This window comes from Diadema antillarum, unplaced genomic scaffold (assembly GCF_040938485.1).
Source record: "Diadema antillarum isolate AM-2024a unplaced genomic scaffold, OU_Dant_1.0 seq00001028_RagTag, whole genome shotgun sequence".
NCBI classification, from domain to species: Eukaryota; Metazoa; Echinodermata; class Echinoidea; order Diadematoida; family Diadematidae; genus Diadema; species Diadema antillarum.
The window spans coordinates 686,214-707,786 of NW_027271862.1; the positions used below are offsets into that span (position 1 = coordinate 686,214).

The 21,573-nt window shown below is 38.5% G+C and overlaps 1 protein-coding gene across 1 annotated transcript; it reads right to left on the minus strand.

Annotated features, from left to right (window-relative positions):
* Positions 1–2,881: 2,881 nt before the first annotated feature.
* On the minus strand, positions 2,882–12,528 carry LOC139742875 (HUWE1-associated protein modifying stress responses-like). The gene is made up of 4 exons (XM_071653386.1): positions 12,183–12,528; positions 5,019–5,102; positions 4,018–4,317; positions 2,882–3,645 (listed from the first exon to the last, which is right to left on the minus strand). Exons 1-4 carry the CDS (start codon positions 12,388–12,390, stop codon positions 3,449–3,451), a joined length of 789 nt encoding a protein of 262 aa, XP_071509487.1. The 5' UTR covers positions 12,391–12,528; the 3' UTR covers positions 2,882–3,448.
* Between the last annotated feature and the right edge of the window lie 9,045 nt (positions 12,529–21,573).

Genomic DNA, 21,573 nt, shown 5'->3' on the forward strand with positions numbered 1-21,573 from the left:
GAAGCTTGTAGCTGATTACAATGCAGTCTCTTCGAGATGTACAAATTATCTTTTACCAGACATAAAGGTTTAAAAAAATGCTAACCTTTATCTCATGGAAAAATACTTTAAGTACACTGAATGATGAAGGGGTATTCACTCCAACAATATGATGCCCAACATATTGACCTAATGGAGCCACCATCTGAAACCTGAGCTTTGAGAGTAAGGGGGTGGGGGAAGACAAACTATCAAAATATACCAGTACATGATTTGAATTCTAGTGTTTTCAGCAAACCCAGTAAACCCAGCAAATGAAACGAACGATCACATTGGGCATGCCAAGCAATTTTTCATGCAAACCATGAGGGCATGGACTGAGGCCAACGCCAGTGAAGTCACTTTCTTTTGTTTCCCTCTACAACCTTTTACAGGTTAACCTTATCCTTGCCAGGGTTGGGGGGGGGGGGGGGGGGGAATAATACTGCTTGACTTATAAACTGTAACCTAAAAAGTTCAAAATATCATTGTTTGTTTGACCACAGTCTTCATGCTGAATTAAAATCACTTTGATTTTACCTACTGTCTCATTTTTTTTTGTTTTTGTTTTTTCAAAGAGCACTATTATAGAAACCTATGAAAACAAAAACTGACAAGGTGGTAAAGAATTGATTGTGCATCAAATGAAACATATTACTGAAAAATGATACCAATTTGTCCCATTCAAATTGGCATCTGAAAACCTGGTCTTTCACTCCAGCAAAATATGTGGACTCTCTGGGATTGATAACTGATTGTAAAACAGAAAACAGAAAAACAGAAAACAAATAAAAGTATACCAACAGACAGTTTTATCTGACAAATTTTAACAAGTACTTTGGGCAACCTCACTCGCCAATGCTCACTGCCCTAAAAAAGAAAACAAATGCAAACATTACAATGAAAAACATTATATATACTGTAGTATATGTAGAATTGATGATTTGGCTTAAACATACTAGTTTACGATTGCATCACTTCACTCTCACAGCTCTAAATCAAGTTGTACATACATTTGTCTCTACATACAAAATGAGGCAAATAGGTTTTCCATGTACAATATAATGACAAGACAGTTCCTACCTCATGGGCATTGACATAAATTGCATGAAACATGCTGGGCATAGTAGCCTTTCTCATCATAAATAAAGATGAAATATCAATAGCTCCTTATAACTCATAAGATTCTATCAAATAAAATTCATCTCTGAAAATTAAAAACATTTCATGCTAGTGATCAAAGGAAGGTTGAGGGAACAAAGGATATCTACAGATATTGGGACAAAAAGAAAAAGAGAAAGGATTTAAAATAAAATGACCGCAACTTGCCCAAATTGGAAGTGGAAATTGAGTTATAATTCTGGTAATCACTTAACAAATACACATTAATGACTTTACAAATGAAATTCTCAGGGTAGTCCAGCACAAATCAAAGAGGTTACCCAGTATGTGCATACCAATACTCCATTAACTCCAGCACAGCATCGTAATACCCAACATCAAAATAGAGTTTTCACTTCCTTGTTCATTCTCATAGGAGAAGCTATCACCACTTGATGTACAGTGTAGTCATCATAAAGTTGTAGTGCTGTGGATACACATACATATTTTTCTGGGGGGGGGGGGGTTGTCGACAAGCAATGGTTGCTGATTTAGAAGGGAAAAAATAATATAAGGGCAATGCAATCATATTTCATCCTCCATCGAAGAATCTCACTTGAAAATGACTCATACAATGCCACTAAGAAAGTTGGTAGCATTCTACAGTGTCTTCAAAGCTGTAATCACTATCAAGTTACATGCATATCACACTGTCAAACAGAGACACGAGCACAAAGCACTCGTTCATACAATGTCTTCTGGTCTATCACTACAATGTTATCTTTTGAGGCATACTTTCAGTTCAACAAATGCCACAGCAGTGCTAGAGGTGGAAAGATGAAGTGGCGGTCGGCAGATTTTAGATGGACTGTAACTAGTGGACATAAAATCCACTAACCTACATACTCACAGACTACTTTGAATTTTGCAAGCAGTTTCTACTCAGCAATTCAACAAGACAGTGATGCACAAATACTTGTGAGACTGGTGTATTGAATAATTGTTCTGCGTGTGTGTGTAGTGTATGGAACGACAGAGTGCCCACCAATTGATTTCACAATGATATCTAGTGCTAAGCCTGAGACTTTGTGGTTCACTACTCCTATAGCAACAATTAGTACATTGACAACTTTGTCCAGCGTAGCTTCTCCAGGACAGATCTCACTTTATATAAGAAAGCTGAACAGTTTTCTTTGGGATAGCATACAACAACCTGGTTCTGTTATCATCTCATCTGACCACAGTCAAATTTTCAGCCATTTCATAATCTTTCTCACTCTTGGGAAGGAGAGAGAAAGCAGATTCATCCATTTATTTATGGCCTTTGAGAAGCCAAATTCCTACATATTGCAAGCACATGACCGAGGCGCATCACCATTTCTGTGCTAGGGATTTTTGGACAGTGAGTAGAACACACTGCCGTTTTCTGTGCCAATCAGCACTAAAAGCACGTGAATGGTTAAACAAAAATCCAATCAAAGCTCTTGCAATGAGTCTGTACTCATTAATGTGTCACAAACTACTGACAGTAAATTCTTCATCTGATTTATATACCAGTTGAGTATGTGTGAGGCAAGTAGATAATGCAAAAGTACTAAAGAAAATGGGGGTAAAGATTTTCACTTCTTGTCGCAAGAAAAAGTGGCTGTTTCATAGCTTTGAAAAACACTACAGTGAGGCTGCTTGGTTCTCCACTAAATGTGGCAGTAAGTTATATAGCTGACTACAACGACCACCACAAAAAAAAAAAAAGCCACTACATTCACGAGAAAAGGAGCGTTCAATGTTGATATAACATGGTACACTACCAACAGTCACAGACAGGAGCGGAACATAGGAGACGCAATGCCACCAGAAGCTTGGATAACACAACTTGCCGTACTGTTCACACACTTTCGTCGCATCGTAAAAGGAACACTGACTATATACAGTACAGCGCACTGCTGCAGACAACATGGAGTATAGACTGAGACGATTAACGCAGCCAGTGCCATTTCTTTCCGACATCTGTTTACCGAGTCTGCTGGATGTCAGAGACACGTGTGTCTTTCTCCTCGCGCTCACAAAATCGATACAAAACGCACACTTACAAAGGAAGGCAACATTCATTTTCACCTGTATTCACCTAGTACAATATTTGTTTCGATTCATGAGACATATACACAGGTACATATATCCATATCATATATCACCGATGACAAGTTCAGAGATGGCACATTATAGATACATCTAGCTTTTTTTTTTATAACTTTTAATTTTTTTCCAGCTTTTTATTTTTTTCTCTCTTCTCCGCGAGGTTTTAACAGCTGTGTGTTTCTCTAGCTGATATCTATAGTAGCCTTGAGCGCTTGTGTGACGGTGATCCTTCCCCAGTTGGCCCGCAATTACCACTGGAGCGCTTGCGGCTGTCCGGGTGGCTGACGAGGTCCTCCGGGAAGAGGTCGTGGTTGGAGGAGTGGCGGCGCCTTGAGTGGTGTGTAGATGGCGATTGTGACACACCAATGTTGGCCATTGCACCATTGAGACCTGTACAAGCAGAGAGCAGGGGAAAAAGGTTAAGTTTCTTACTGTATGTGCTGCAACTGTCTACGACTTTCTCATAGTTGTCATGCAACATGTCAGCCATACATCAACACTTCTAGCTGGTATCTAGATGATGTATACCAGTACACAAACACAACAGAAGTCTTCAGGTTGTATTTGAACATTGTTTCATTCGCTTCGCATTTTATACACAAAAACTTACTGCCTCCAAGACGAAGTATGTATCTGTAGCACCCAACACCTTGTATGCAATAAGTTAAGTTAGACTTGCATTTTCATAAAGACCATCAAAATGATATACTATTGCACCAAGTGTTGACAAAAGTCTTGAAATAGTCCACATGCTAAACTAACCTTGTAGCGCTAATGCCTCTCTGAAGGGCTGGAGGTCGTCAGCAGGTTCCACTACCCGTGGGACCTCGCGAGGTGGGGAGATAGTGCGGGGGGAGGAGCGCTCCGAGGGGCTGCGGGGCACGTTGTGGGCTGATCGCATGCGTGCTGACGGAGCTGCCTTGCCACAAAGGAACGCCAGTAGGTCCTCCCGTCGGATGTGCCGCCTCCGCTTCTTGACCCAGGCGACGATGTCTCTGGTGCGTCGCTGATGCCCAATGTTGATGCCCAGGTCTAAGCTACCTTTATGTGCATCTAGACTATCTGTAAGTCACAATACAAAATCACAACAAAGAGATCAATCCAAAGATACAGCTCTGTTGACAATTACAATATTTGGAGAATAATACTGTAAAAGTGGAAATTTTTGCGGTGTTGAAATTTTTGCGCATTTCGCGCAACCAGAAACTAGCGCGAAAATAAAAGCACGCGAATATTTTTGCTTGCCATATGTTCCTGTGCGTGATGTCTTGATTCCGCGGAATTAAAAACACGCAAAACTCTGCTTACCCGGCCAAGCACGAAAAATTAGTCGCGCGAAAATATCCACTTTTACAGTACCACCTTTTAACAATTTTCAGATGCAGAAGTCTGCATTATCCACACACTTTGTAGTTTTCTTAAAGTACAAACAGCTGCTTCAAGTCAGCTTCAAATATAAGATTTTTTCCCCTTTGAAAAAACAAAGACAAAGTTCTTGTGTTTATTTTCTTCTTTTTTTCATATTTCTTTTTTAGGCACATGTGTGCACAGATTCTCCATTGACTGTGCAAAAAGCCACAATCATTTGCTTCCCTCTTCATGATACACCAAATTTGGCGCTAACTGTAGACATACATGTAGATGATACTATGATGTACTTGTGAACTGACGAAGCATTCAAGCATGTTGTACAAGCATACACACACAAACACACACACACACACACATTTGTACAAATGAACACACAAAATGTCATTACTCACCTTTGTACAATTGTGTGACTGATTCCGCAGCATTCTTGAAGACCAGCCAGACGGGCAAGTGGATATTGCTTTGTGACAGACGCTCTGTGACATCGAGACAATACAGAGAAAAAACAGGTAAAACATAAAAGAAACTTGTGGAAGACACCATCATGTTTGACATGGGTTGTGTCCCATGTCACATATAGTCATTGGACTTCTGTTGCAGTGTCGACGTTGACATTTGCAGGAAAGTCAGTACATCAGCCATACAGTGAGTTGTACAGTGTACTGTGTAGGACAGGAAGGAAGGCGCCAAGAGAGAAAAAAACGAAACAAAACTTTTTTTCTCTCAATTTCTGGTCAAAAGTATCAAATCTGACAGAGAAGGAGACAAATATAACTTTTTGATGGTCATGCAAGCAGCCTAATTAAACTTTATCTATCTTAAATGTGACCTTTGGCAATCGAATGGCTGGCCGAAACTCCTTGTTAGCTCTAACAATGCATTTTTGCAAATCAGGGCAGGGGAGGTACATGCTGTACCATTATCATCATGAGTCTGCTCAACATCATACAGTGTATACATGTACTAAAATTGTACGACATACAGCATGCTGTGTTTGTACACAACCAATGAAAGACTAAGGGTGGTATTCTGAAATCCTTCCGAGGAAGAAATTTCTTCCTAAGTCAGGATTTTTTCCTAAGTGGTATTCTGAAAATCTTCCTTAGTTTCTTCCTAAGTCTGTTCCTAAGTTTTTTCCTAAACTTAGGAAGAAACTTAGGAAGGGGGTGGGAGTATGCAAATTTCTGATTTACGAAGAAGTTGGTATTCAAGAATGCACTTAGGAAAGAAATTTAATGTAGGAAGATATTTAGGAAAGCTCCACCCCTGTCCTAAGTACGTTGTTAAGAATAGCAAGCTGCAGACATCATGATAGGTGCGCTTATCATTCACTGCGCGCACATGAACTTTGATGCGCGAAATGAGCGTGAGAAAGGGGACATGAAGCGCACACGTGTATTTGACCCTACGTCATAGTACTATGCGATTGTCATTGGTTGGTTCCTTATGATACGGCATTTCGTGTTGGCTTAAAGGTACATGGTCCCGGTGTTTTAGTCAAATGCATGTACGCGGGCGCACAGCGCAAGTTTCCTATAGAGACCTATGCTATCGACTCCTCTTTGGCGCTTACGCTGTGGCCCACTTCTCCGAGTCCGAAGGAGTCCGATCCACTGTAGTCAGTGGTCCGATCACAGTTCGGCTCATGATTCCGCTGAGGGGGATGGCAGCTTTAGCAAACTTCTTTTGCGATGTCATAATAAGAAGCACATATGCACGCACCCTGGCATTACTACAGACTGCGTGATGCGCAGAGAAGACAACGAAGGCAACGTTACTTAGCAACACCTACGCCCTTTACTCTTGATGACAGCTCAACTTCGGCAATCTTCATATCAATGCTAACGGTGATCGACAGTATCATCAACAGCGCCCTCAACACTACCGGGACTATACACCTTTAAGAAAGGACGTGGGCGGGGATAAGGATGGCCTAATTTGCATTAAGAAGTGCCTCTAGAGGAAGAAATTTCAGAATACCAATTCTGTCTTTTCTAGGCACTTCCTAAGTTTCTGACTTAAAGCTGTAGGAAGAAACTTAGGAAGAAACTTAGGAAGATTTTCAGAATACCACCCGAAGTCCAACCTTTCACATGAATCAGTGAATCTGATAAAAGATTATTCAGCAATCCTAGAAAGATTTAGTCAACAGGTGCAGTGGGCCTTAGAATTCTTAACGCTGTCTATTTTAGGCTACCTCCTTTTCCAATTGATTCATTGTACTCATTGAATATGCTAAACACTGATCCAGTATTCAAAAGCATTCTATCCTAAATGCATTGTACACCATTGTAAATGTACATTGTACATCATGTGTGCATCTGCAACTTGTCTCTTTTATAAAATTTGAAATTCAAACCATATCTACATGGACATGTAGATGAAGTAATGAAGAGCAGCTGTGAAAATGTGAATTGAGGTGGAAGTTTACCAGCAATATGTAGACATTTACTATATTTCCTGATAGCATAAATATCTTTATGTCTCAATAATACAGCAAATGGGAACAAATTTCCCCATTAAAAATGTGCAAACACACAGATGACTCCCATAATAAAGAAACCCTCAGAACAGGCAGTTTTCTTCTGTTAATATCAAAATTTCGCTATAGCTAAATGCTAGAGTATAAACAATAATCTAGTAACCAGAATTTTTTTATTTATTCTAATGAACAAGAGTTTTATTTTTACCGTGTTGGTTATCAAAGGAGTGCACTGTACTGAGGCAAAGGATAACAAAACAAATGCAATATATCAGTCAACCTTGCAGAAGACGAATAATCTCCAACATGTAAGTCGAAGGTCTTTGCAAGTCCTCTTCTCTTTATATTCTTTGGATTTTAATCCCTCATAAAGTCAAATTTTCTCGAAGTCGAAGCTACAATGTTGTATTTCTTTCACTCCAAATAGATTCAACTTAGGCAAGGTTGACAGCACATTACATTAATACATGTGATACTTAGTACATAAAACAGAATGTGACTGGGTTAATGTACACTGCTATGCAATGTAGCCTTCTAGGTGTTTCTTGGGAATGCAATTGGATATAACATGTACATGGTGTACATGAAGAGCAGGAAACGACAAAGAAGACAGTCGAGGAAAAAAGCTCCCTTAACTGCCCCTTTACTCTGAGTACTGTTCATTGCAGACAGTTCTGGCCTCAACCACTGTACACCAAATATAATGAAACTCTTCCAAGTAGCAAACTTCCATTCATGAACTTTTTGCACCAATGCAGGCCATTACAATGCATTCTGCACAGTTCTTTACTTGTCTAGATCCAGGAAGTATGACAAAACTACAATTACACTGCAGTATTCATCTGCATGACTGGAATCTCGAAAATTTTTCCTTTCTTGTGGACAACTAATTCAAACATGTTTTCCAACCATGCACTTAAAGACCCAAAAAGATTTATTGTCTCTACCTGTACTATCAACATACAGTGTAGCACTTTTCAAGACATAGTGTAAGCTACAGTACATTGTACAATAATTGTACATACTGATCATCTCATAACTGACAATTACAAGGTACATTTGTACAACTTGTACAGTGTAAATCAGCAACATACATGTACATTGTACACACACAAATAAATGTCATACTCCAACACAGTAAGGCAGTTTGGTGTGTGATAGTAATTTGACCTGTTAAGACTACCCCTCCCCCCCCCCCCAAAAAAAAAAAAAAAGAAGAAGAGGGAAACACAACAAAAACAGAAAAATGTTGCATGACCTTACAGTGTCTTCAGATAAGGCAATCTACAAATCATGTACATGGTATACACTTGTACACGTAATGAACCTTCATACATGTACAACATTTGTAGGCTTCCTGCTATCCCCCGTTCAGACTTGGTGGGGGTTTCATCATCCAGTTTTGATCCTGGTCTGTCCTCAATAATGGGGCTAGCCTGCAGCTTACGCACACATGCACAACGAACTACAGTACGTTGTCTAAGTGGAGGGATATTAGTGGAGGAGAGGCACAAGGAAGTCTTGTACTGCAACAATTGACTTGACCTACAAGTACATGTATAGTCAGACTTGACAAGAAATATGATTTCATATATTCCATGATTTCATTTATAAGCTATATGATTGAAAAAAAAAAGAAATTTAGTGTAAGCTTTGAATTCTTATGATCATTGTTGAGTGATATGAGTTACTGTATGAAGGTATTTTGTGAGGTGTTTTTTGTCTTCTTTGATGATTGAGTCAAACAATGAATCAAGTAAAACAATGATGTGTTTACTCTGTGCATTTTTATACTCTGATCTCATTTTTTTTTTTTGGGGGGGGGTATTGTACAATGTAACCATTTTGTTTATTGTGAATGTAGGGCAAGAGGAAGGAAATAAAAAGAAAATATCATTTACAACAACACAAAAATGGCAATCCCCTATCCCATCCCCCATTAAAAATGCCAAAACTATTCGTTCTAATTGATATTATACAACGTCCAAGTAAATCCTTGTAATTTGATTGGAGGATTGTTGGTGACGTGATATTCAATAAGTACTCCATTCAACGCGCCGTGCAATTTTGGTTCTATTTTTGCGTGCAACTTGGTTCGATTTTTTCGTTCTATTCCATGGTTCGAGAAATTGTACGGTACTGCATGTACTGTGTGTGTTGCATATTGAGGATCACATGCAGCTAGAGCAGTGTACGTGTGCAGTACATGCATGCGCGTATGTAGGCCTATGTAGTGCTAGTGTACGTGTATGAGCGCTAGCTGTGACCTGTATCTACACTGATTGCACAAGCCAGAAAGAGAATCGCAGTGGATCCACATGTAAGTATGGCTATATTTTTCATACTACAAGTATGTATAGACTTCTAGGCCTACGGTCTGTACTTAGACCTACATGTACCCAACAATCCTCCAACCAAATGAAGATCTACTAGGACGTTGTATAAAACAAATAGTGTATGGTCTTTACTCATGCAATAATAATAATAATAATAGCTGGTTTTTTATATAGCGCATTTGATTTCACACACTTCAGGGTTTCAATGCGCTTTACAGACTATTATTATCCCGGTCACTGGATACATTATTTCCAACCAGCACTAACAGTGCTCATTCTCCACTCCCTAGGGAGCATTCCAGCCAGTCGCAGCCATTTTACAGGCGCGCACATGCTGATCAACCAACATAAGCTTTCTCATCCTACCGTGTACCCATTTATACTCCTGGGTGGAGAGCAGCAATGTGGATAAAGTGCCTTGCTGAAGGGCAAACGTGTCGGGCTTGGCATGGGCTCGAACCCACGAACCATACCACGCTCGTGTCGTTCACAGACGAGCGCTCTTATCCACTCAGCCACGACACCTCCACAAGATTTCGCACTCGGTGAAAGATGAGGCGCACTATTCAACTCGGCTTCGCCTCGTTGAATAGAGCGCCTCTATCTTTCACCTCGTGCGAAATCTCGTGCAATTGCACTCGTGACCATTCACTATTTGTATACTACTGGATAGCCACATCTGTGTGTGTGTGTGTGTGTGTGTGTGTGTATGTATGTAACTTGATCACACATTTTTTACCTGATCTTTTTTTTTCAGATTCACATGTATGAACTCCAGAATTTTCTGCACTGTAAGTTGTCATTTTCACTTCCAGTCTTGTCAGATCCTAACTTAAAGGGTTAAATATAGATCTGTAGGCCATGAATATTTACAAGTTGCAAGATGGACTTGGACATGCATTGGTAAGAAGCAAATGAGTATATGAATATACAATTGTAACAACGACCTAAGTCCATGGAAGACCATTTCGAGTAAACTAAAAAAAAATTTATATCTTTTTTATTTGTCCAATAATATTCTATTTAACTGTGATGGGAAGGTAACATTAAATCAAAACATCATTATGACAATTAACATTTACATCAATTGTGGAGAGGCCATTTTGTGTAGTGGACTTGGGTCGTTCTTTGATTCATATGGACTTCAGTTCGGGAAACCCACTCACAAGGGGGGCCCCTCCTTATAAGTAACCCGTCCCCCTTATAAGTAACCCCGTCCCCCTTATAAGTAACCCCCAGGGCACCCCTTATAAGGAGTCTCCACGCTTTTTTGCAATGCAACGCAAAAATGAAAGGACTGCGGCAATTTGCTTGATTATGTCCATAAAGCTTCACAAGTTTCCTAGTTACTCACGAAATTTGAGCAAAATCGGTTTGAGGCATCATATCTAAAATCATGGATTTAAATGCGATGTCAAACGACCCATGCGAATGCTGAAATGCGAGCAATTACTGGCGTGAGTGTCGCCAGGCGCGGCGGCGCGGCAATGCTTGAGTGCAGACGTGGCGACCGAGTACGGACTCGTACTCAGTCGCCACGTCTGCACTCAAGCATTGCCGCGCCGCCGCGCCTGGCGACACTCACGCCAGTAATCGCTCGCATTTCAGCATTCGCATGGGTCGTTTGACATCGCATTTAAATCCATGATTTTAGATATGATGCCTCAAACCAATTTTGCTCAAATTTCGTGAGTAACTAGGAAACTTGTGAAGCTTTATGGACATAATCAAGCGAATTGCCGCAGTCCTTTCATTTTCGCGTTGCATTGCAAAAAAGCGTGGAGACTCCTTATAAGGGGTGCCCCGGGGGTTACTTATAAGGGGGACGGGGTTAAAGGGGGACGGGTTACTTATAAGGAGGGGCCCCCCTTGTGAGTGGGTTTCCCGAACTGACTTGGGTTGTTCTTTGATTCATAATACATGATATTCTGCTATAGAGATGAGAGAAGGATGAGAGAGGCCTAGGGCGCTATTACATGTATGAATGTAAGAATGACCCAAGTCCTTCATTCTTACATTAATATAAGATTTAACTCATTCATTTCAGGGTAATTAGAATTTATCATTTATACACAAGATGAGTCCTTGCATAAGCTACAATTTCCCATGTCAAACTGAATTTGGCCAAAAATTGGACATGGGTCGTTCTTATATTCTACCTACATAATGTAGTGCTAGAACTCTACGTGTATACCATACAGCATAATTTGAGAATTTTCAGACGGTATTTAATTTGCTTTTACCTTGATTACATTCATGATTCGACAAAATTAATAATGTACTATTAACAAATTGGGTATAGTTGGGTGTCCAATAGTAAAATCAACGACCCAATGAAGAATGAAGAACCACTCATGCTTGAATGTTCATTAATTTATTTACGCGCAATGGCAATGATTGAGGGTGTCGGTTTCAATGTCGACGTGTTGGACACCTACCATACTGCTGGTTCATTTCATGACATAGCAGTGACCTTGCATTCTAAATGCTAGTATGAGTATGACCCTTTTTTTTGGGGGGGGGACCTGAAAACAGGCGTTCTCTTGAGGAAAACTGCCTTGAACCAGCATGTGCAAAGTTATAACTAAAGAAAAAAGTATGACCATCATTGAACCATACACCCTCGCTCGACGCGACAGTTAAATTCATTTCATTTGTTTTCATACATACGAACACAGACCTGTTATTGAAAATGCAAAGGTTTCTACATCCATATTTACCAGTTGTCCATTACACACCTTTATATAATGTAGTTACAGCACTCGCACAGTTCTGAAAGGAATACCATAGTTTTTCCGTCGCAAATTGTTTCTCTTGCGGAAGGCGTTCATCCAAATTTGGTTCGAGTTCCCTGTCCAATTCTTCCAGACATTGTGCCTCCCAGCTGCTACTTGAATTCCATATCTCGCTGCCAGATTCGTCCCCGCGATCGCGGCCTTCATTCATGATGCAAAAAAAGTGTTCTTACCAGATCATGCGAGAACTTAACAAGAGTAGATTCCACGGCAAATGAAAGTAAAAATGAATGATTTGTGGGTATAACCTCTCCCTCGTTTTACTCGGAAATGCATTCGATCGACTGGTCTCATACGTTTCAAAACTGCATAGACTTTACGCATGCATGCAGTGCACGTAAAACGGCACACACAACGCATCACCAACAACACGAACACTTTGTACGGACTGCGCCTGTACTGCCTAGTACACACTCGTACTCCTGTGTGGCGTACACATCGGCGAGAGGCGTTCGATTGTATACATTTCGCGAGAGGAACATAGTGAAAAATTAGTAACCATTCTCCAAGTACTGAAATTTTGCCAATTTTAGTTTGATATTTTAAGGTAAAATGAATATCGGAGAATTTTAGCAAAATAATTTATCTTCTAAAAAAATTATTTATCTTTTAGTTGCATATGATACAATTTTTAATTATGATAATTTTTGATAATATTTAAGCAATATTCATATTTTGCAAATTGGTAACGTAACTTTTTGGTTTTGCTAAATTCAGAAAATAATCAACAAATTTGGAAGGCCCTGTATAGGCCTACATTTGTTATGAAGCCCAGTCATGCAAGATAATCATTTTCTTTGATAGTTTTTATTCGCCGGTAAAAAAAGAATAAATAAATAGATCAAATAGAATAAAAGTAATAATAGTAATAATAATAATAATACTGATAATGATGATGATAATAATAATAATAATGATAATAATAATAATGAGATATTAATGATGATGATGACGATGATGGTAATGATAATGATAATGATAAAATGTTAATAATGATGATGATGGTGATGATAATGATGATAATAGTAATAATAAAGTATTAATAATGATGATGATGATGATGATAATAATAATGATAATAAAAATAAAAGTAAGGTAGGCCTAACGGTAATACAGCATAAGGCCTACATCATGACTGTGGATTGACTGAGTGTTCATGAGAATATATTAGATGTAAGTTGGCTTTTACTTTATGCTGGAAGGATTACTGTATCCGGTTAGTTTCTTTCTCGCAAGCATTCAATATCACACAGGCTGTCAAACCAAGGAGAGCAGCACCCAATAATGGTTATTGGCGTTTATTGTTTTGTCCTGTGTTATGATGAGCATCCAGGGTTTGATAAATTTTTGAAAAAATCAAATCATCATCATCATTGATCATCATCATCATCAACATCATCACTATCATTATCAACGAGAATAACTTCGGATACGAACACTAAAATATGATATATGGATGATACCTAATTAAATTTCACTGTTTGAATAGTATAAAGCAGGGCTGCCAACATTGGAAACTAGTTGAGAGTGAGACTCCCATAGGCCAATGCTGTAATTAAGGAGTCAAAATGAGTGAGATCAAGAGAAATGCATGCAAATGAAATAAAGTTTTAGAGTGAGAATGGACCAAAATGAGTGAGAGTTGGCAGCCCTGATAAAGTCTTTGTATCAAATTTTGATTATCATAATCATCAGGTAATAGCTACCATACATCCTACAACTTTGCTAGAGCAAGAAGAGAGAGTAAAATATAGAAAGAAAGAGGAGATGGAAAATACAAACCATATGAAAGAAACTAAATTTCGACATCTAGTTCTATTATTGCAGTCGAGCCTGAGAACAAAAGATTAGCTGTTATCACTTTCCTATTATAGGCCTATATAGAGTCCCTTTGTGCAGACAGAGACTCTTTATCCTGTATTTCGGAGCCCGAAAACGCCAAAATGAGTTCCCTGACCCCTTTAACGATTTCAATGCCGATGACTCAGTTCTCAGTGATTTGGCGTATTCTGAGTGAAAAAAATAATACAAGGCCTAATAAATAACAACAATGATAATAATGATAATATTAACAATAATAATAATAATAATAATAATAATAATAATAATAATAATAATAATAATAATAATAATAATAATAATAATAATAATAATAACACATATGGCCTTGACAGCGCTTAATCTTTTATACTGGCGTTTATAGGGGCATTATACGAAACAAAGAACACAGAATATAACACCATATGAATACAAGTATTGTAAAAACAACAGCAAAGAACATAGAATATAACAGCATATTATACTTATCAATATTGTTATATGATTATTAAAAATGAATATTACTATCAATTAAAGGAGAAAATCACCTTCATATACATGTCGATTGAGCCTAATGCATGCAGCTGCAGCAGCAATTTATACTCAAGTTGAACACATCAGTGAAGGTTTGAGGAAAATCAGACAATCCTTTCAAAAGTTATGATTCTGTGCAGTCACTGCTGGATAGGAAGACTACAGTCGATGATGTCACATGCGTATACTCAATGAAAATATAAATAGAATTCCACAAAATTTCATTTTTTTTAAAGTTCACATTCCCTCAACTTAAAGGGTAATATTATACTCCTCCTGCCTTCTGAAGGAGGCAAGTCATGTGCTCATTTATTATGAGAGAAAAGTAAAAGCATGAGGGATTTTCTTTATATTTTCTTTATATCGTTCTGCATGACCTCACAAGCTGTATGTTAGTCTTCACATCCAGCAATCGCTGAGCTGAAACTTCAAAAATTCATAACTTTTGAACGGATTGTCTGATTTTACTCAAACTTTCACTAATGTATTGATGCATGCTCTCAATCCGCATGTTTTTGAAGGTGAACTTGTCCTGATGAGTATACACTTTCAGCATTTTAAATATGAAAAGGGAGTTTGTTCCAAAGAGATGGAGCAATGACAAATTGATTATGATGATGATCTTAAAGGACAAGCTCACCTTCATAGACATGTGGTTTGAGTGAATGCAGCAATATTAGTAGAACACATCAGTGAGAGTTTGAGCAAAATCGGACAATCCGTTAAAAAGTTATGAATTTTTGAAGTTTCTGCTCAGTCACGGCTGGATGAAAAGACTACTATGGCTTGTGATGTCACATGAGTACAACGATATAAAGAAAGAATAAAGAAAATTCAACATATTTCCATTTTTCTCGCATAACAAAAGAACACTCGACTTCTCTCTTTCAGAAGGCAGGGGGAATGATATTACCCTTAACGTACGTCAGTAGCAAGTCGAAGAAATGTGCACTTTATTCAAAAAGTAAAGTTTTGTGAAATTCTCTTTTTATTTTCCTTATAGAGTTGTACGTATGTGACATCATACACTGTAGTAGTCTTCTCTTCCAGTAGTGATTGCGCAGATACTTAAAATATTCGTAACTTTTGAACGGCTTGTCCAATTTTCCTCAAACTTTCACTGATGTGTTCTACTATTATTGCCGCATTCTCTAAATTCTTATGTATATGAAGATGGACTTGTCCTTTAAAAACACGTTTTATTCCTATACCGGTATAACCAAGAAAAGTTTCTGATTTTCTTCCTGCCTGTATACAAAAACTAGCGCAAGTATTGATCATCTATACCAAGTTCATCACAGCATCATCATTAAAAATATTAAAATATTTCAGTTATTAGAATATTTCAATATGCGGTGATGGTCATTAGTGAATAGTGAAGCACATATTTCATTCAAGTCTGCATATTGTAGTGTAATTCTGTGCAAAGTTCAAATGTCCCTTTGTTATCATATTCCAGGGTTCCTCTCCAATATAATTGGTTCGCATAGATTTTTTTGTTCCCCAGAATATGTCCAAGAGTGGGGTATAGCTTTAACTTAGCAGCCAATGATTGCGACGGACCTTTCATTGGATAGCCGTGTTTTGTTTTGTTTTTCATGAGAATGTTCACTCTTTATTGAGCACTTATGGTGACTGAATCGGGGTCATCCCACGAGACCGACACCCACGAGTCATACGGCCCACGAGACCGATATTGAAAATAGGTCCATGAGTTATACAGCCCACGAGTTAACAGCTCACGAGTCATACAACCCATTATGAGTTCGACACTATAGGCAACTCAAGAAGCCCATAAGTTCGACATTACGCAAAAAAAAAATAAATAAAATAAAAAAAGGCTAACGAAACCGACAGTAGGCAAAGTCGGCCCACCAGACCAACAGGATGAGCAGCGCCATCTATGTCAACTGCAAGTATGTATCTGCATAAAGTAATGTTGCATTAATGACATAGAAAGGGAAAATAACATACTGCCGGGTGCACTGGAGAGCAAGATTGTAAATATTAATTTTTCTCTCGAAGATTTTACTATGGCCATTTTTCCTTGGGGGGGGGGGGGAGTAAGATTACCTAAAAATGTCGAGAAGTTCGTAATAATAAGTATGCAAACGAGGGCGCTTTTGCGTTTTCGGAATTAAGGAAGAAAGATCTGTTGCACACTTTTAGTGAACTTTTATTAATTATTTTTTCCACAAACACTCACACACGCACACATAGATAAAGGTATCGACAATTCCAGGGGGTGATGGAGGGCAACACAGTAACACCCTACAGCAACTCCTATTTCCCCATCATTAATTATTCTTCCTTATACATTTATCTCGTACCACTATCTGGACATCCTATACAATTATACACTCATATAGATGGCGCTATTCATCCTGTCGGTCTCATGAGCCTTTGTGTATGTAAGTGTGTGTGTGTGTGTGTGTGTGTGTGTGTGTGTGTGTGTGTGATGTCGTTCTCGTGGGCTTTGTCTGCGTAGTGTCGAAGTCACTGACTTTTTTTTTTTGCCTAACAGTGTCGAACTCATGGGCTGTATTTAACTAAATTGTACTTGATGTCGAACTCGTGGACCTTGTTCACTTAAAGGGGACCTCCGGATGATTTTCAGACTTTTATTTTGAACAACTATAAATAAGTTAAACTGAGTACAAAGTTTCAGAATTTATAGTGATTGGGATGAGGAATGAGAATGTTTTCAAAATCTATAACAAATTGCAATGAACAAGGATGGTGACATGGCAGCCTCACCATAAGAATGCATGAGTTGGGGCTCAAGGAAGCAGAACAAAAGAAGAAGGCATGCACAGATTTTTCACAGGTGAACTTGTTGAGAAAGCGGTATTACGTTGCTACATTTCTGAAATATATGAGGCTCTGATGTCATCTACACTGTTCAGTGTAATTTGTTTAAGATTTACAATTTATTGGTTTCTCTGCTCAAGGACCACAGTAAGTTCCACGAATCTATACATGGAGCTGTCGATTTATGTATACTACATGATATGAAATTATGAAAAATCGTCCGGAATGCCCCTTTAATGTCGAACTCATGGGCTGTAACACTGGAGGCCTGTATGACTTGTTAGCTGTATGACTCGTGTGCTTTGTGAATCATGTGCATCCACAGAATCATCATTAACAATCGAGAAGGAATTAAAAAAGAAAACATTTGACGATGTCAAATGTTTCACTGAAGAAGAAAAAGAAAAATCAATTAGTAATCCGTCAGATAAGAGGAGTGTACGTTATATGATATGCTTTATATCAATATCTATCACATGAACATATCAGGGGCCCCTTTCATATATTCAGGTTTAGTTTATTGATGCAACGTGATGATGCAACGCTCAATCTGCTAAATTCTTGTGCTTGAAGTCAAGTGTAATGTTTATATTATCTTCTATACTCCATCTCTATCTATCTTCTATTGATATGTTATATATTTATTATATTTTGATTATCATACTGTAAGAAATGTATGTATTGTCACCTATCTATCCATCTTTCTATCTATATTACTCTTTCTCTTTTCCCAAGCGTACTTGCGACTGATACATGTATAATGATTTTTTTTTCGCTCTGTGGATTAATATGAATGAGGGGAGGGGTTCTATCTAAAGCACTGCATGCTTGCTTCTTGGTGGGTTTCTGCATAGCACCATCAAGTTCAACTCTCTTCTTTGATCTGAATTTCTCTTTGTATACGATTATGTACTTTTTGCATGTCCTTTATTGTACTCTTCAAAATGATGGTGAATGAATTGAATTGAAATTGAATTGAATATGTACAATCATGGGGACATTGCCTTTATAGTTCATTTTTGCAGACGTCATCATTCTTGTCATTATTGGTAACTCTGATATTTTACTGGCCTGCCTATGTCATATCCGATAAGGAGAATTTAACAAAGCACGAAAGCAAAAAGGGGGGAAATGCACATTTTGGATGGAAACATTTACCTATGTGTAGCCAATTTAAGAATTACAATTTGTTTATTGAATGAAGAGACTCTTAAGAGACTCTTTATGGTTCCACAACTGAAAATACAACAACAACAACAACAACAACAACAATCTTATATACTCTTTATTTGGGGTTCGAAATGAAGAGAATTAATTAATCATTAATTTTAGCAATGAATGTCAAGCATTCTGATTTTAAAAAAGAAATATATCATCATGAGACGTTAGATATAGTGTTTATTTCTTCTTCTTAAAAGGTGATGAGTTACTTGAAGGAATCTTTTGATGCTTTCAGATCTAAGACGAAAACACATTTTTTTTTTGGGGGGGGGGATGTCAAAAAGTGTAAATTCAGTCCATTGACCTTTCTGATTGAAGGAGAGAAGCGAACGTATAGGATCTATGATGGGAGAGGCATGTATACGTTGCTATAATAATGATCCCATAGGATACTCAGGATTGTGATATAATTATGTTTCACGGTGGTCCCCCCCCCCCATAGGGGGGGGGGGGGGCGGAGGGAGGACATTTCCAATCTTTGGGTGAAAATTATTTATGAGAAACTTTTAAAGAAAAGTGAGACGATATCCTCCACGTGGGTTATAAATCTGTTATGCAAATGGTAAAAAATAAAATCTATTATATAAAAACAAACAAAATTTTGTAATCGCAATTGCATAAGTTTCTCGTTTACTAATCAAATTATTTGAAAGTCTAATACCTGAGCGCAGTGACCGATCTGGCATGCAGGGGAATTAAGGTACGAGGGTTTACCCCCCGCCCACACTATGGAGGGAGCTTTCGCAGTTTTGGAATAGAAATTCAACGATCTTGTGCACACTTTGGATGAAATGATCGATCAGGAAAATTTTCACATAAAAAAGTAAGACGATACGTTTCCTTCATTCATTGAAGTTGCAAAATAAATAAGAAACTCAAAGTAAATTCTTTTCGTTTCAGCGCAGTTCTCTCATTTACTGATCAAATCCTTTCAAAACAAAGGGGTTTGAAAATTTCGGGTATGGGGGCAATTGCCTCCCCCCCCCCCCCCCCACCACCACCACATGCGTGCGTACGGCCATCATCGGAGGTGTATCATTTTATTCTGTAATTATATAGCCCGGGGGACAGGTGGATGGGGGGGGGGGGGGGGGAGTGTCGTTCCAACCCCTGACCACCCCGCCCCCTTCCGGCTCCTTGGTTACAAGCCTCTGCGAGTATATGGCTGCATGGTGTCAAACTGTGAGCTGCATGAGCCGATTATCAGTCATCAAGGTCAAGCTCTATACTTTTTATGAGAATTTTCTCTGTAATTGAAAAAACAAATTTGTTTTTATTTAAGATACTGTACTACATAAAATGCATTATGCCTATATGTAGGATACTACAATAAGGCCCATTCTTCATCATTTCTACAGTGCAGGGCCCCCATTTCATAAAAGATGTTAGGATAGCATCTCTTGCTGGAGCGTGGCCAAATGCGCGGCCAATTTTTGGCCTCACATTTGGCCTTGCGCGTTTACACTGAAATGAAGGTGGACTCGGCCCGCGGCCGAACCGCCGCCGAGCCTCGCACTGTAAACTTGGTCTTATTGACCAATGAGATTGGCAGAGATTCTAAAGCCCATTTTATAATATTCATTAAGCATAATTGAGTATGCTCATCAAGGCCTATACAACGGTGTTACGAGCGGGCCCATGGCAGGCTGTACTCTCTAAAAAAAGATCGAGTGAAAATGTTCACTCTAAAAAGAAGTGAATACAAAAAAGAGTGAATTTCGAGTGAAATTGGCAGTGAATTTTGAGTGAAAATGCTCATTTTCACTCATTTTGGAGTGACGTCAGGGATCACTCCAAAATCTTCGAGTGAAAATGAAATGAAAAGGGCAGGCATATACTTGCATTGAGTAGCAATGGTAAATGAAAAGCAAACAATGAACAGAGAACATACTCGTGTAATCCTACTTGGAGAAAATAATTTCTCCGCGCTTTTTTCCATTAATTTCATCTCTGGTCTGGTGCACCAGTTCTTTTGTCCATGGTTCCTGGTTCCTGTTGCGTAATACATTCAGGATCTACTATAAAAGTGAAAATTATCGTGGGCGATGGGAGCCCGCGCCTTCAGGTGCACTTGATTTCGCTGTACGCGTAGAGCTACGAATATAAATGCCGCTTTTAATGCTGTAAAACAGCCTTGCTCTCGATGTTCAAAACTTGGTGGCGACCCTTCACGCTGCTGAAATGCTGATAGACACATGTATACAACGATAGAGAAGATTTTAAGCGGTCTCGCCACGATCGGTATGTTGTGGCTTTGTCAGTTTGGGGGATCGTAGCAGAATCGCTGTCTATAAAGTGAGCACCTGCCACATCACAGCTATCGCAGACCTGTACCAAAGTACTGTAAAACGAGAAATGTTCGCGTGCATTTTAATTTCGCGAATTTCGCGAGCGCGAAGATTCGCGAAATTAAAATGCATGCGAAAGTTCTTTTCTACACTATATGCATTGAATACCAGTTCCAGTTCGCGAAAATTTCATGCCGCTAAAAAGGCCGTCGGCTCCAATTCGCGAAAAAATTCATGCCGCGAATATATCATGTTTTACAGTATTTAAAAGTCATAATTATTTGTTATCCACCCCGGCCTCTCCGGATGTTTACATCAACTTCTCGCTGGTAATCAGTACGTCTTCCATTTGTAGAATGATTATGATTTGATGTACGTATTGCTGTACAGTGTTTGTCCATATAAAAGTTGTGTTTAGTACTTGTATATACAACAAAAAAAAATGAGAGAATATGCTTTCTCTTTTTCAAGTAAAAAATATTACTAGTACATAGTTTTTCTAATCAGTTGAAATCGATACATGTTAGGATACAATGCGATTCTTCCACTGATCATGCAAACTGCTGATAATAATTTCCTCCTTTTTTCTCTTTGGTTGTCGTCAGATGATTGAAAGATTTTGTATTTCTGCTGATCTATGGTGAATAGTTTGCAGGGAAACT